The 14,421-nt window shown below is 41.3% G+C and overlaps 1 protein-coding gene across 2 annotated transcripts in view; it reads left to right on the top strand.

Moving 5' to 3' along the window:
• The window catches only part of TJP2 (tight junction protein 2), a 52,982-nt gene extending 45,327 nt beyond the window's left edge, over nt 1–7,655 (top strand). For both annotated transcript variants that reach the window (XM_010568580.1, XM_010568579.1), the window contains 9 exons: nt 74–169; nt 277–356; nt 1,446–1,656; nt 2,078–2,178; nt 2,542–2,754; nt 3,113–3,223; nt 4,216–4,551; nt 4,977–5,062; nt 6,729–7,655. In XM_010568580.1, the coding sequence (XP_010566882.1) occupies nt 74–169; nt 277–356; nt 1,446–1,656; nt 2,078–2,178; nt 2,542–2,754; nt 3,113–3,223; nt 4,216–4,551; nt 4,977–5,062; nt 6,729–6,897 (1,403 nt within the window). In that variant the 3' untranslated portion in view covers nt 6,898–7,655. The remainder of the gene's footprint in view (nt 1–73; nt 170–276; nt 357–1,445; nt 1,657–2,077; nt 2,179–2,541; nt 2,755–3,112; nt 3,224–4,215; nt 4,552–4,976; nt 5,063–6,728) is intronic.
• Nucleotides 7,656–14,421: the final 6,766 nt, after the last annotated feature.

The raw sequence follows: 14,421 nt of genomic DNA, 5'->3' as shown, positions 1-14,421 counted from the left end.
CCCCCGCTACCAAAACCTTGCCACACAAAGCCAATACACAGACTTATCTTTTCTCCAAATACTTTTCTTTCAGCTGGTTTTAAGAGACCTGTGGTGATATTTGGCCCTGTTGCAGATGTCGCTATGGAGAAGTTGTCAAATGATTTGCCTCACCTGTACCAGACAGCAAGTAAGTTGTCCTCCTAGCTTCCTCATCATCCTTAACTGAGAGAATGGCTAACTTAATAATCATAGCTGCCTGACCAGTCTAGATAAGCTAAAATGTTGTCTTTGCAGAGACAGAACCCAGAGACGCAGGTTCAGAGAAGTCAACTGGGGTAGTGCGCTTGAACACTGTGAGGCAGATCATTGAGCAGGTAGAGTATTTCTCTGTGAAAATTGCTTACACTCAAAGGCGTGTTGTTTGATATGTTTGCTCCTAGAACTTGCAGAGTCCTCAAATCTTCATGGCATCTATTTCTGTAATAAGCAGACTTGGCTTAATGACAGGACTGTTTTGAAATTGTTCAGTAACGATTTTTAAGATTTTGATAGCTGTCCTCCAAGTGGGAGGGTGACCCTGATACTAGAAATTAAATTCTCCTTCCTTAGCCCATTCTAAATTTGAACAGAGGGGGCATCTGTGTTTTATTATACGCTTTCTGAATTTGCCATGGAGGCCTTACTGTCATTCAGTGCTCTACTTGCTGTTACTGTCATCAGAAACTTAATGTTTTAGATTGCTTCAGAGTTACTACTGTTGAACTGAACAGGAAGTGACTATGATAGCTAAGTAGCATCTACTGAGACTGCATTGACTCTTTTTGTAATACTGTTTAGAGATAAAGTAAATAGGTGGTAATAAAGAAGCCTGAAAAACGTAGGCAAAAAGAACGTACTCCATCTTATTGCCCTGCTTATTGCTCAATAAAGCTGATGCCAGAGGGTTAGAATGTCACACAGAAGTCTGTTCAGAGCTCAGGCCCCACTGAAGCACATGTTTGAAAATCCCATTCATTTTTGCACTAGAAGTAGCTAAGAAGGAATATATTAAATGAAGAAAGTGAGATTTGTCTCAGCTAGTAAGTGTAGATACAAGCTCACAGGTAGCACACAGAATAGTTGTGGTAGTAGAAGCTGTGGAAGGGGCAGGTAGAGAGAAAATCTAGTTAACTTTCACTACCTATTAAAAAAAAAAAAGTGGAATAATTGCATTTTATTTAACATGAGAGTTAGTTAACATAAGAATGTGGACATTCAGGCAAAAGCTGTTCAGAAAAATGGACCTGAAAGAAAAAGGCTGCCTGCTGTGGCTTCTGGATCTGATATAACTGCAGGGGAAAAAATCCAACAAATTGTGGGGGTTTGTTGGACAAAAATATCCTGGTTTTCTTAGGATACCGTGTTCCAACCACCTCCTCTTGTTCCCCATAAGCCGCACACTGACTGGGCTTTCTTCTTAACAGGATAAACATGCTCTGTTGGATGTGACTCCTAAAGCAGTGGACCTGCTAAATTATACCCAGTGGTTTCCAATTGTGGTCTTCTTTAACCCAGACAGTAAGCAGGGTGTGAAAACCATGAGACAAAGGCTATGTTCCACATCTAACAAGAGCTCAAGAAAACTTTATGAGCAAGCAAACAAACTGAAGAAAACTTGTTCCCACCTCTTTACAGGTAAGGAAGAATGCATGTCTAACCTGCTTACCAAGAGAGTAGTGGATGTGACTGTGTGAGCCTTGAGACATCCACTTACTACTCTGCATATTAAGTCATGCAGGCTGGAACTAAAAGGGTGTGAAGGTATGGTCATGAGAAATCCCTTCCTTGACTTTTTTCAAAGTTCCTTGTTCTGCCAAATTCTAATACAAAAGAAATTTTGAATCGGTGTACTGTCATTAAAAGATAAGTGATTTAATAAGTTTGGGAAATGGACAAACGATAAAATAACAATACCATGCTTCTGTCAGTGATCTAAATGAAATGGCTGTTTAACATTCTCACATAACTAAAACAAAAAGTGTTAAACAGCAAAGACTGGATAAAGGTTCACATTGCATTTGCTGTGTATGTATGCTTTTTCCTTCAATTTTTACAGCCACCATCAATTTGAATTCGGCCAACGATAGCTGGTATGGTAGTCTGAAAGATACAATTCAGCAACAGCAAGGAGAAGCAGTATGGGTATCAGAAGGAAAGGTAAGCAGTCAGTCCATGCTATACTAAGTTACACAGATGTCTCAAGATAAATCTCTTGCCAGTAAAAATTTTTCAGAATTTTGTTTGCCAATGCTGGATAGGTTAGACAAGTAGTCAGCTGTTCTTGGAAACAAAAAATTACTTATTATAGTTCTTTCTGTTATACTAATGCTGTGGCTAGGGGAGAATGGTGAGGAGGCATAAACTTTTACAGGACTTTCCTTTACGATTCTGCATTAGAGTTTCTTTCAGTTCTGCAAAGTCATTCTGAAGGAGTTGTTTGGCATCATGTTGAGACCTAACTAGACTCTGATTTTTATATATTTAATCTTTGTTCCTTAATTCTTACTGACTTTTCTCTAGATGGATGGCATGGAAGATGATGCAGATGATCGTATGTCTTATCTTACTGCAATGGGTGCTGACTATTTGAGTTGTGACAGCCGTCTGATCAGTGACCTAGAGGATACAGATGGAGAAGGGGGGGCATACACTGACAATGAACTTGATGAGCCCTTGGACGAACCAAGGATTTCATCTGTTAGCCGGTCATCTGAACCTGTGCATCATGAGGAGGTGAGATGACTGGATTTTCAACAAGACTGTACTTTGGACTTTCTGAAAGCCCTGTATGTATGGCTTAAAAATTAGAGGCTTTTAAACTGTAGCTTTATCTTACCTCTGATAGTGTTTTAGAGCTACATTGTGTAGAGCAAAAATAATAATAGCTCTGCTTTTCTGCCTAACTCTATAAGTTTCCTGATGATGCCTCATCACCTTGAATTTTGCAATTTTATCTGCAGTGATTGTGGCCAGGTTGCTGACAGTCATTTGACTCCTGGTTACTGTTCCCAAAATAGTAAACTTGAGAGAGAGAAAAAATGATAGAATTACTGGATAATGCAGTAATTTTATCTCTTATTTTCTTTCACAGAGTTTAAAAAAATTTAGTCCAGAACCAAGGGCTCAGTTGAGAAAAGCTGGTAGCAAGGAGATCCTTAGAGAACCAAGTCCACCTCCAGCATTCAAGCCTGAACCACCTAAGGTAAACTTACAGAAACAAATCTGAATACAAAGTTCCTCTTTCTGGAGGACTCTCCAGGGTGTCACATTAAGAAGAGCAATAGGCATGATCAGAGACTAGAAAACATTTTAAGTGTGAAGAGAAGGAATGACTGAAAGTATTGCAGGACCAAGCAGGTTAAAAACTTAAAGGGTAACAGTTCTCTTCAAATATGTGTAATTTTATGCAAATTTTATATGCAAATCTGTATGGAATAAGAAAGTAGACTCCTTTTTGTGTGTGCTAACAAATTGAAAGGCACTTTTTTAGCTCAGCAAGAACAAATGTAGGCTAATGTATCTGACGGCCATTATTGTGAAGCACAAAACCAGAAATCTACCACCTCTGAAATCGGTCTCCATCACTAGAAATTGATGTTAACTGTTTATTTAAACCTTGCTCAGGAGTGATGCAGGGAAAAAAATCATGATGTTTGGACATCAAACTCTGTTTTAGCAATTCCTGATCTCACCTGACCCCAAAGTCCTTTCTTTATGAAGATGGGTGCCCTCACATACTGCATATATTCAAATTATATTAAAGTATGCCTTGACAATGGAGACTGGGCAGAGTAGGATATGTGTAAGGAAAATAAAGATGGAATAGAAAACAGACTTGGGTCTTGTGCACTTCTAAACTCCTGGTAGTGATATTCTATGTCAGGTAGTACCGACAAATCATTTAGGAGGTCAGTTTTCTCTGTGCTGCCCCCTAACACACATAGTTCTGATAATCCTTAACAAATGGGACAAACAAGTGTAAACATCCTAGTCTTCTATAGGTTGATGTGTAGCGTATGAGTGTATGGCTAAAATGTTGCAGCAGTTCCAATACCTTTCAAGTGTTACTTCAGATGAAGGTTGACACTGTTAAATACATGGGAAAAATGATTCATTTCAGATTAAAACATTCATTTGAAATGAAAATTATGAAGTTGCTGATGTAGACTTTGTTTGCGTGTTTTATACTTACAGGGAAAGTTACAAAAAGAGGATCCATATGACTTCCCCAAGAACTATGACTCCAAACCCAGTAACGTTGCTGTCAGCAGTGAGACTTCAATTGTATCAGCTAAAGCAGCACCACCACCTGTTTCTGTGAAACCTGCCTTTGGGCGTCCCATCCTGAGAAACTCTCAGCCGGAAGTTCCAGCTGCAGAAGAAGAGGAGGAGGCAAAGTTGGAAGAGGAAGAAAGTGAACAAGAAAATACTCCAAAATCTGTATTGAGGAAAGTAAAAATATTTGAGGAGATGGATCATAAGGCAAGGATGCAAAGAATGCAAGAGCTACAAGAGGCCCAGAATGCCAGGGTACGAACAGATGCATTCTCCCCCTGCTGTCCTTTCCAGCATATAGAACAGCCTGCATCCTGAAAATTAAAATCATGCCCTTGGACTGTCTTGCCTCTGGGGAGAGAAGTTTGGGAAACCATACGTACAGACATACTATTGTGTGAATTTGAATGTAAAAAGAGGGCGTATTTTAAGGCTTCCTATTGTAACTATAGAAAGCTGACTTCTAATAATCCTGTTGCTTTCGGCAGTCCATTTTTTTCACATGCACTTTGGATTACTATTCTAGCAAAAGAATAGTTATATAATTACATAATTGCAGGAGTATGAATAAGATCAGTTATCAATTTGTGCTTTGTTTCAGATCTGCTAGATCTACAGTCTAGGATTCCTAATGGATAGACTTAAAAAGAACAGTTATTTTCTCCTATTTTCTTTTAAAGCTTGAAATAGCCCAGAAGCACCCGGATATTTATGCTGTCCCTGTCAAAACACCAAAGTCAGAACAGAACTGGCCCCAGCCTGTGAGGTAAGGTGTATCCAGTTTAAAGTATTCTGTCTTGATTGTTTGCTTCACCAGCAGGAGGAAAACTGATCTTGCCAGTTTTTTATTCATACAAATAATCCTGCCTTGGTATATTGCTTCATTGTTGTGCCTTAAAGATTACTGTAAAGGTGGGACAAAATTTCACTGCAATCTTCTTGGTTTTCAGGATATTTTTTTCTTTTAGTTCATTCATAGTATTTGAGTTACCTAGGAAGAAACGCTATATTCTTTTGCTGTAATATTTGCAGAGCCAGTTTTTTGCCCCAGTCAGTATTACTCAGCTTTTCTGCATTCATGTCCTCTGATGTCCATTTTTTCCTGTGCTAGACACTTGATGGCTGTTATTCTATCCTAACAAATAATTGCTGTTTTGGTTACGTAATAATACCTAATTACTTAAATGCTTATTCAGTTACAGATGTATTGTGTGGGTAGGGAAACTGAGGATGAAACTTCCCTGAAGTCACCCATCAAGTCTCGTGAAAGTAGTAGTCTTTCATTAAAATTCAATGAGTTCTGGACTGGTTTACCATTGTGTGATCTTACCCTACACATTGCATATTTCTGTGACTTGAGCAGTCACCCGTGCAAGAGCTAACACACTGTATGATGGATTTTGTTTTCTGCTCTGCAGGACTTTTTTTTCTTGCCTCCTAGTAAATAGCCGATAGAAATGGGACTTTTTTTTCTAGTGAATCAAATCCTTTGATGTCATAGTATAAAACTAAAATGCAAAAATGGAAAACATGAAGTGATTCTTTTCAGGCTTTCTTGGGGGTTCAGAAAAGCATACTTTTTTATATAGCCCTGGAAGCTTTTTAGAAGTAGTGAAAAGTAACCTTTAACCACATACGCAGAGTGTTTGCTTACATACAGAAATCAGCGCTGTTGCCTTTTTACAGGAATATTAACGATTGGCCTAGGGGGAGTGTTTAAGCACTAGGGCAATGCAGAAGGAGGATAACATCTTGGCTTTGTACAACGTGGACTACAAAAATCATGGCTTTTAAAACTGAGGCAGTGCCCTTCCTTGGCAGATTTTATTTCTATATATCTGCTTAGTGTCACATTAAATGCATAGCACCAGAGTGTATAAAATGCAAACATGTGGGTTATTTCTGCCCACTTTTAAGGATAAGAGGTCTAGTGAGAGTCTTGATTGAGGAGAGAAGGCTATCAGTTTAAGAAATGTCACATAAGTAGTCTTCAGACTTTGAGACAGGAAACTGGGGATGCAAAAGAAGCAGCAAGCATAGAAAGAATCTGGTGCAAAAATAATTGAGGAAAATGTCAGTTGGGGTAGCAGCCATGGCTGAAAACCTTTCTGCTCAGGGAATGAAGTGCTGTAAAGTTCTTGATCTGTATGTATGTATGTACGTATGCTGGGCTGTTTTAGTTAAATTTGGCATTCTTCTGGGTAGGTTGAGTAGATCAAATCTGAACATCAGGCTACAGCTTGATGGAAGTAAGATGCCTCTCCAGATAGACTTACCATGGCCATGCAATTGTTTATGGGCTAGGAGGGGTTTTATTTACTCCATATGCCTTTCTAGGTTGTACACAGCCATAAAGCCAATATTAATTATTTTTGAGCTTTTCAGAATGGAAGTAAACATCATCTCTCTCTTTCCCTGTCTTGCTGTGTTAGCTCCAGAGCTCCAGAACCCCAGAAACCTCCTATTAGACCTTACCTAGAGAACCGTGGCAGCTACGGCAGCGATGCGGAGGAGGAGGAGGAGTACCGCCGGCAGCTATCAGACCACTCTAAGAAGGGGTATTATGGACAGCTGTCCAGATACAGAGACACAGAATTGTAGGCTTGCTAGTATGTGCATGTATAATGCTCTTTTGAGGTTTCTTCCTTCACAGCCAATGTGGAGCAGTAGTTAGTCTTGAAGAGCTATATTTTTATTGGGGGTGGTGTTAGAGGATATGCTACTCAACTTAGACATATCTATACGCTGGAACTGGAAGAGTTCATCTTTGGGGATATTACTTTTGTTAGCATCTAAGAAAAGAAATCACTATTGCCTGAATGCTGTTGCCTGTTTTATGAGGACCAAATCCTGACAGTTTGTGTTAATTCTTGGTATTTTCATATTTTAATATAAAAACCCTTTTTTCCCTTGTATTAATGCTGCCTTTTTGGACTGTTCTACTGTGTTATGAAAGTATGATCCCAGAGATACACTTCTTATTGCAATACAACTGAATATAAAAGTGTATTTGAAGAACAGTAAGTGCCTTTAACAAGAAGCATCTTAAACTGTTTGTTTTGACATCTGATACTTGGTGCAAAGCCATAACACACTAAAAGGGGATAGACTGTTTTACCTGTCTTTTTTTTTTTTTTTAATCAGTTTCATGGTAACAATTTCCCTTGCATGTTGTTTTTCTAAGTTCATAGGTGCATATGCAATATTTCATAAATACTGACTGTACATAATAAAGGTGCAACTGACTGGGTTGTTGGAAAAGACCAGGATGTGCTTAAACAGAGAAAATCATGTAGAAATTCAATCATATATTAAAATTTACACAGACTGCAAATAATAAAGCATATATTCTAGACAAACCTTGTGTATCTTATTTTTCTTCTACTAGTCTTCTAGCATCTATGACTTTCATGAGTATACTTACAGCAGTACACTGTTCAGTTCAGGGTCTCATCTCCTGTGGTTCAAGTAACTGGGAAACATCACTGTTGATGCTGCTTCCCACTGTTCTGAATATCATTTCAAAATTTGTTGTGATTTAAAAGAAAACTGACAAGGAGCTATGGACTTCCTGCAAGACTTATCTTTAAGAGTATCAACTTCTGCCCCTGCATTAATGCTATTTATCCTTAATTCTGCTATATAGAATAAAAATTCTTGAAAGGGTCATAGAGAAATTTATTTTTGCTCATGCGGTAGAAAACATGGTTTTCTAATGCTTTCTTAAAACAAAAAACCATAGAATTTTCTTGAAGCGAAGGAATAGATGCATCTCAGATGAGAAAACTTGTGTTGCTCACCATATATTAGAATCATAGAATAGAATCATTTAGGTTGGAGAAGACCCTTAAGATCATCGAGTCCAACCGTAAAGCTAACACTGCCAAGTCCGCCAACAACCCGTGTCCCTAAGTGCCACGTCTACACGTCTTTTGAACATCTCCAGGGACGGTCGCTCCACCACTTCCCGGGGCAGCCTGTTCCGATGCCTGACAACCCTTTCGGTGAAGACATTTTTCCTAATAGCCAATCTAAACCTCCCCTGAGCCGTTTCCTCTCGTCCTATTGCTTGTTCCTTGGGAGAAGAGACCGACACCCACCTCGCTACAACCTCCTTTCAGGTAGTTGTAGAGAGCAATAAGGTCTCCCCTCAGCCTCCTCCTCCGCAGGCTACACAACCCCAGTCCTTTTGGCTGCTCCTCACAGGACTTGTTCTCTAGACCCTTCGCCAGCTTCGTTGCTCTGCTTTGGATGCGCTCCGGCACCCCAGCGTCTTTCTTGTAGCGAGGGGCCCGAAACTCAACTCGGCATTCAAGGTGCGGCCTCACCAGTGCCGAGCACAAAGGGATGAGCGCTTCCCTAGTCCTGCTGGCCACACTATTGCTGATACAAGCCGGGATGCTGTTGGAGCCAAGTCCAGGAAGCGGCACTGAGCCTTGTTGAGGCTCGTACGATTGGCCTCAGCCCATCGATCCAGCCTGTCCAGATCCCTCTGTGGAGCCTTCCTACCCTCAAGCAGACCAACCCTCCCGCCCAACTTGGTGTCGTCTGCAAGCTTGCTGAGGGTGCACTTGGTCCCCTCATCCCGATCTTTGATAAAGATTTTAAAGATATCAATAAAAAAATTGATGTAAATATATAGAAATATAAATACATAGAATACAAATATAACAAAATACTGATATATATAGACTATCTAAAAATAAATTAATATAAAAATATTGATATCAATATAAAATATTGCTAAAGATATTACTTTCATTAAGCCTTTTTTACATTCAGCTGGGGACAATTTGTTAGCATTAAAACTTCTTCTGTTCCATATGTTTTTATGTTTTCTATATGTTTTTAGATGTAGCTTTTGCTGTACTTCAGTACCACAACTCTTATCTTTCAAATGATTAAGTACTGCCTGTATTAGAATGTAGTTTATGGTTTGGTTGTGTAATAATAAAGCTAAAATAAGCATCAGTTCTTCAGTGTGATTTTCCCCATGACAACCCAAGATCCTTGATGCATTCATTTCATGGACAGTTCTTATTTAGTGGTGTTGTGGTTTAACCCCAGCCAGCCACTAACCACCACACAGCCGCTAGCTCACTCCACCCCATTCAGTGATGGGGCAGAGAACCAGAAGGAAAAAGGTCAAACTCGTGGGTTGAGATAAGAACAGTTTAATAGAACAGAAAGGAAGAAACTAATAAAAATAATAGTAAAATGACAATAATAAAAGAATTGGAATATACAAAACAAGTGATGGCACAAAGCAATTGCCCACCACTCGCCAAACGGTGACCAGTTAGTTCCCAAGCAGCGATCCCCCCAGGCCAACTACCCCCAGTTTATATAGCAGACATGACGTCGCATGGTATGGAATACCCCTTTGGCCAGTTTGGGTCAGCTGTCCTGGCTGTGTCCCCTCCCAACTTCTTATGCCCCTCCAGCCTTCTTGCTGGCTGGGCATGAGAAGCTGAAAAAATCCTTGACTTAGCATAAATACTACTTAGCAACAACTGAAAACATCAGTGTGTTACCGACATTCTTCTCATACTGAATCTGAGACATAATACTACCAGCTACTAGAAAGAAAATTAACTCTATACCAGCCAAAACCAGGACAAGTGTGTAATTATTCTGTGAGGCTTATTCTCCTTGGTATTCAGTATGTGGATACCCTACGCTTTATCCCAGTCAACAAATAGTATTAAAAGGTATATATTTGTTTATTTTATAATTTCAGACAAAATCATCAAATTTTCAAATGTCTTTGTTATCTCTGGAAATCTAGAGGGAAGCATCTGTTAAAATACAGTGCTTCCTGATCAAGCTGCCATGCCTTAATATCTGCTTGTTCCTGAGTAGCTCTACAAAGATCAGGAAATACACTTTCAGAGCAACTCTGCAGTGTAGGTGACACACAAAAGAAGTGTTGATGTGAAGCTCATCTCTTTGTTTTCTGTGGTGTAGGAGCGAGAGAAAATAACTTGGGATTGCATCTTGTTTCTTTTTATTCTCTCCCTACAGAGAAAGAGTGGTCCAGAGGGTTGGTGGTAGAGGCGTGGGTTGACTCAAAGTTGATGAGGGAACAAATTAGATGCAAAGACTGAGCCATTTCTCCCAACCAGTTCCTGAGTCTGTAATCCAGTCTGTAAACAATTCTGGTACTGTGGCTTTATTTTGCTCAACCAAATTTTTAGGGATACATGTTGATCCCCTCACCTCAGAAGACTTTTAAAGGTGCCATGTAATGCAGAAAAAGTACTACTCCTTCACTGTCTAACAAAGGAGTTCAAAGGGAGAAATGTTCAGCTTTCACTCTCATTGCAGTATCAGGGTGTCTGAACTCTGGAAAATTGTTTCAGTATTCTGTAGGGTGCTGAAAGTCTGTGCAATGTTGCTAATAAATTCTCCTTTCACTCTGAGTGCCAAGGGAAACGTAAATCTGAACATCCACAGAATAGACTTTGGTCTTGGAATGACTAGCTTGATTTCTTCCCCCATATAATGCTGAAGACGAAATAGGTCTTTTTTTATTGTCCTATTTTATTGGCTTTTGTACTAGTGATGTGGTTTAAGCCCAGCAGGTAACAAAGCACCATGAAGCTGCTCACTCACTCCTCCCCGCCAGCCCCAGTGGGATGAGGAGAAAATATAAAGAAAAGTTTGTGAGTCGAGACAAGGACAGGGCGGGATCACTCACCTCTTATGGTCACGGGCAAAAGACAGACTTGACTTGGGGAAGAAACAAAATCGATTTAATTTACTACCAATCAAATCAAAACAAGGATACTGAGAAATAAACCCAAACCTTAGAACAGCTTCCCCCCACCCCTCCCTCCTTCCCGGCTCAGCTCCAGTCCCCATTCTCTCTCCCTCCTTCCCCCGGCAGTGCAGGGGGACGGGGAATGGGGGTTGGGGTCAGTTCATCACACCTTGTCTCTGCCGCTCCTTCGTCCTCAGGGGCAGGACTCATCACTCATCCCCTGCTCCAGCATTGGGGTGCCTCCCACGGGAGACAGTTCTCCACGAACTGCTCCATTGTGGGCTCCTCCCTGGGCTGCAGGTGGGCCTCCGCTCCCCCGCTCCCCTCCGTGGGCGGGGGGACACAGCCTGCCGTCTCACCACGGGCTGCAGGGGCATCCCCTCCTCCCCCGCTCCTCCTCCCCTCCTTCCACACTGACCTCGGTGTCTGCAGAGGGGTTCCTCTCACATTCCGATCCCCCCACTCACTGCAGGTTCCCCCTCTTAAATCTGTTCTCCCAGAGGCGCTACCACCGTCGCTGATGGGCTCGGTCTTGGCCAGCGGCGGGTCCGACTTGGAGCCGGGGAAGCTTCCAGCAGCTTCTCACAGGACCCACCCCTGCAGCCTCTCCCCCGCTACCAAAAACCCCGCCACACAAAACCAAAACAACTAGTTAGCAGTTAAAATCTGTGACTTATGTTCAATAGAGTAAAACTTTTTTTAATGAGCCTGCCCTATTCTTGTGCTGTTTGACACGTATAAGTTCACGGCTGCTATAAGAAAAAACCCGAACAATGGTATCGCACTTCTTTAACCAGCACCAAATCTGCTTTGCTAGTTCCCCTTGAACATATTTGTAGGCAGTAATTTTACCATGGGATTTCAACCTTGTTTAATTCCAGGAGATGGAATTTAGTGCAGAAGCATTGTAATAAGTTGTTGCGAAGTCTGCTAGCCCAACTGTGCCCAGCTTGGGAAAAGCAGTAGCATTTTCACAACTATTGTGTTGAATATTCTTATGGGCCTCAGACTACAAGAGTGTTGTAGTCAAGTCTTTAAATTCTGTCTATCCTTACTATCCTTTCCTGTGTCAAAATCTAACCTAGAAAATCTAAGCGCTTTCAGAGTATACATACTTATTTTCAAGGATATTTTTATCTCAGCAGTTGCTCTAAAATATCAGAAATTCATCAAAATAAAAGAGATAAGAATGGTCAGGTGATGAACTAGAACATGGTAAATCCTTCAAGATACAAAGCCAGCAACTTTAGAGAAACTGGACTTTGTTTTGCTGTAATGCTTGACTCTATCCACCTTCCTAATAGTTAGGTTATCTATTGCTGACAGGTATTTCTTCTTTCTGTGTGATTTAACACTTGTGTATTTATGCACTCTGTCATTGCTTACCCACAATTACTTCCTGTAGAAGATTGCATTGACTTCTAAGCTATCTTGAAGAGTGGTCAGAAGCAGAAATGTAAACTGTGTGCATGCAGGGATTTTTCATCAGACAAGTTGATGGATTTGTTTTGGTTTTGGTTTGGGGGCAGGGTTTGCCATGACTCTAACCACATGTAGTTGTTCTACGCATGTGTCAGCAGCATTTTATCTGTGAATTGATAATTTTTGTGGCTTCAAAAAATGATCACTATTTTAAAAAAAAAATATAAACAGTCTAATGCTGACCTAAAAGACTGTATTCTAGCTGTGTGATCTCCACCAGATTCCAGTAAAGATTCCAAATCTTTCTGGGGGTCATCAGCATACAACTCATTTACTTGAGCTAGCCAAACAGGCAAAGAAATCATAAATAATCTGAACTCACTATAGTAGTGGACTTCCAAAGGACTCTGCTGTCTCAAAGATACTACAACATGTAGGGAAAACCAGAGGTCCACCTACTTTTCAAGACAGTGGAATGTTTATTTAAATTTGATTTTATTTTAATAACTGTTCATAATATTTTGCAGACAAAATTAAGACACTTAAAACTTCCTGGGGCTTCTTGCGTCACTTAAAAAGAGGGACGTGGGGTTTTAGCGTTGAAAAGAAAATAATGTTTATCTGTTGTGGCACTATTACAGGAAAAAAAAAACTTAAGTTTGCCCTATTTCAATTGACATGTTTGGCATAACTCATCATTAAAAAGCTAAAATAGCTGGAGCAACCACAAAGCCACCTGCAAACACTTAACTTCTGATTACCAGCCAGAGATCAGAGGCTAGTCAGGCAAACAGTATGCTGAGTGAAGAGATATCACAGCAAGTAGTATTGATTTATTTTTTTATGTACAGGGGCTTAGTATATAACATATTCCCAAGCTCCACAAAACTGTTCAAAAGAAAGGAGAAACCTTAGTAGGGAATAAATTCTGCCCCGTATGATTTTTATTTTTGATGAGAACTTGCTCTATTTCCTGATAGACAAACACATGGCACTTCCTCCCTTCCAAAAGCTTTATAGTAGCTTCAGATGTGTATTCTGATGAATTACATCTGATATGAAGGAAACAAATTTGGACTGATTTCTTTAAAATTCTGTAAGGTTTCTCACCTTCTATAATTAGACTCCAATTGGTTTGAAGTCAGGCAAAGATTTAAGTGTGAAAGATGCTTTCCTATGGTATCTGGTACAAGGATACCATGGTGCTGTTTCCCCCATATATAGGCTCCAGGCCCACCACTACTTTTATGTAGATGCACCAGGGCACCCTACACTGATACTACCTTGTCTGACACAGTTTTTTCTGTCACATGAATTCTGGGCGACTGCTGTGTCAGGGCCTCAGGTGGTGACAGATCAGCTGTGCAAGGAAAACTGTATGATCTCTCCGCATCTCCTGCCTACTCGTGGCCCCAGCTGTGATATCATAACCATGATGTAACACCGTGCAGGGCTAATTCTCCAGCTAAGGAGGCCGGAATTTGCAGTGCCCCAGGCATTTCATGTGCATTGGTGTGGAAGCCAAATGTTGGTCTGGCTCAGCTCCTGGCTCCCTCCACCAAGCCCATGGTGCGTCCCCAGGCACAGCCCTCTGGCCTGCCAGGGACATGGCACCCCTGATGCTCCGGCCTAGCCACGGGGGCCTTGTGGAAGGGCACAGGCATGCGAAGGGCTGCGCAACGTGCGAAGGGCTGGGAGCCGCCACCAGGGGAGTGCACGTGCCTGGGCACGGGGCACCGGTGCCTCACGGCAGCTGGAAGCAACCAGGGAAGCCAGGACAGGAGGGCTCTGGAGGTGCCCAGGGGCCCCCGGGGCCCCCAGGGGCGGTGGGGGTCCCGGATAGGGGCAGCTGGGAAACCTCTGGGACCCTCTGGGAACCTGTGGGATCCGGAGAAGGAAGTAGGGGCCAGGACAGCCACGGGGTCTGGTGGCAACACGGG

This window comes from Haliaeetus leucocephalus, unplaced genomic scaffold (assembly GCF_000737465.1).
Source record: "Haliaeetus leucocephalus isolate CR32 unplaced genomic scaffold, Haliaeetus_leucocephalus-4.0 Scaffold251, whole genome shotgun sequence".
Lineage (NCBI taxonomy): Eukaryota > Metazoa > Chordata > Aves > Accipitriformes > Accipitridae > Haliaeetus > Haliaeetus leucocephalus.
This window is presented reverse-complemented; position numbering and strand designations above follow the sequence as displayed.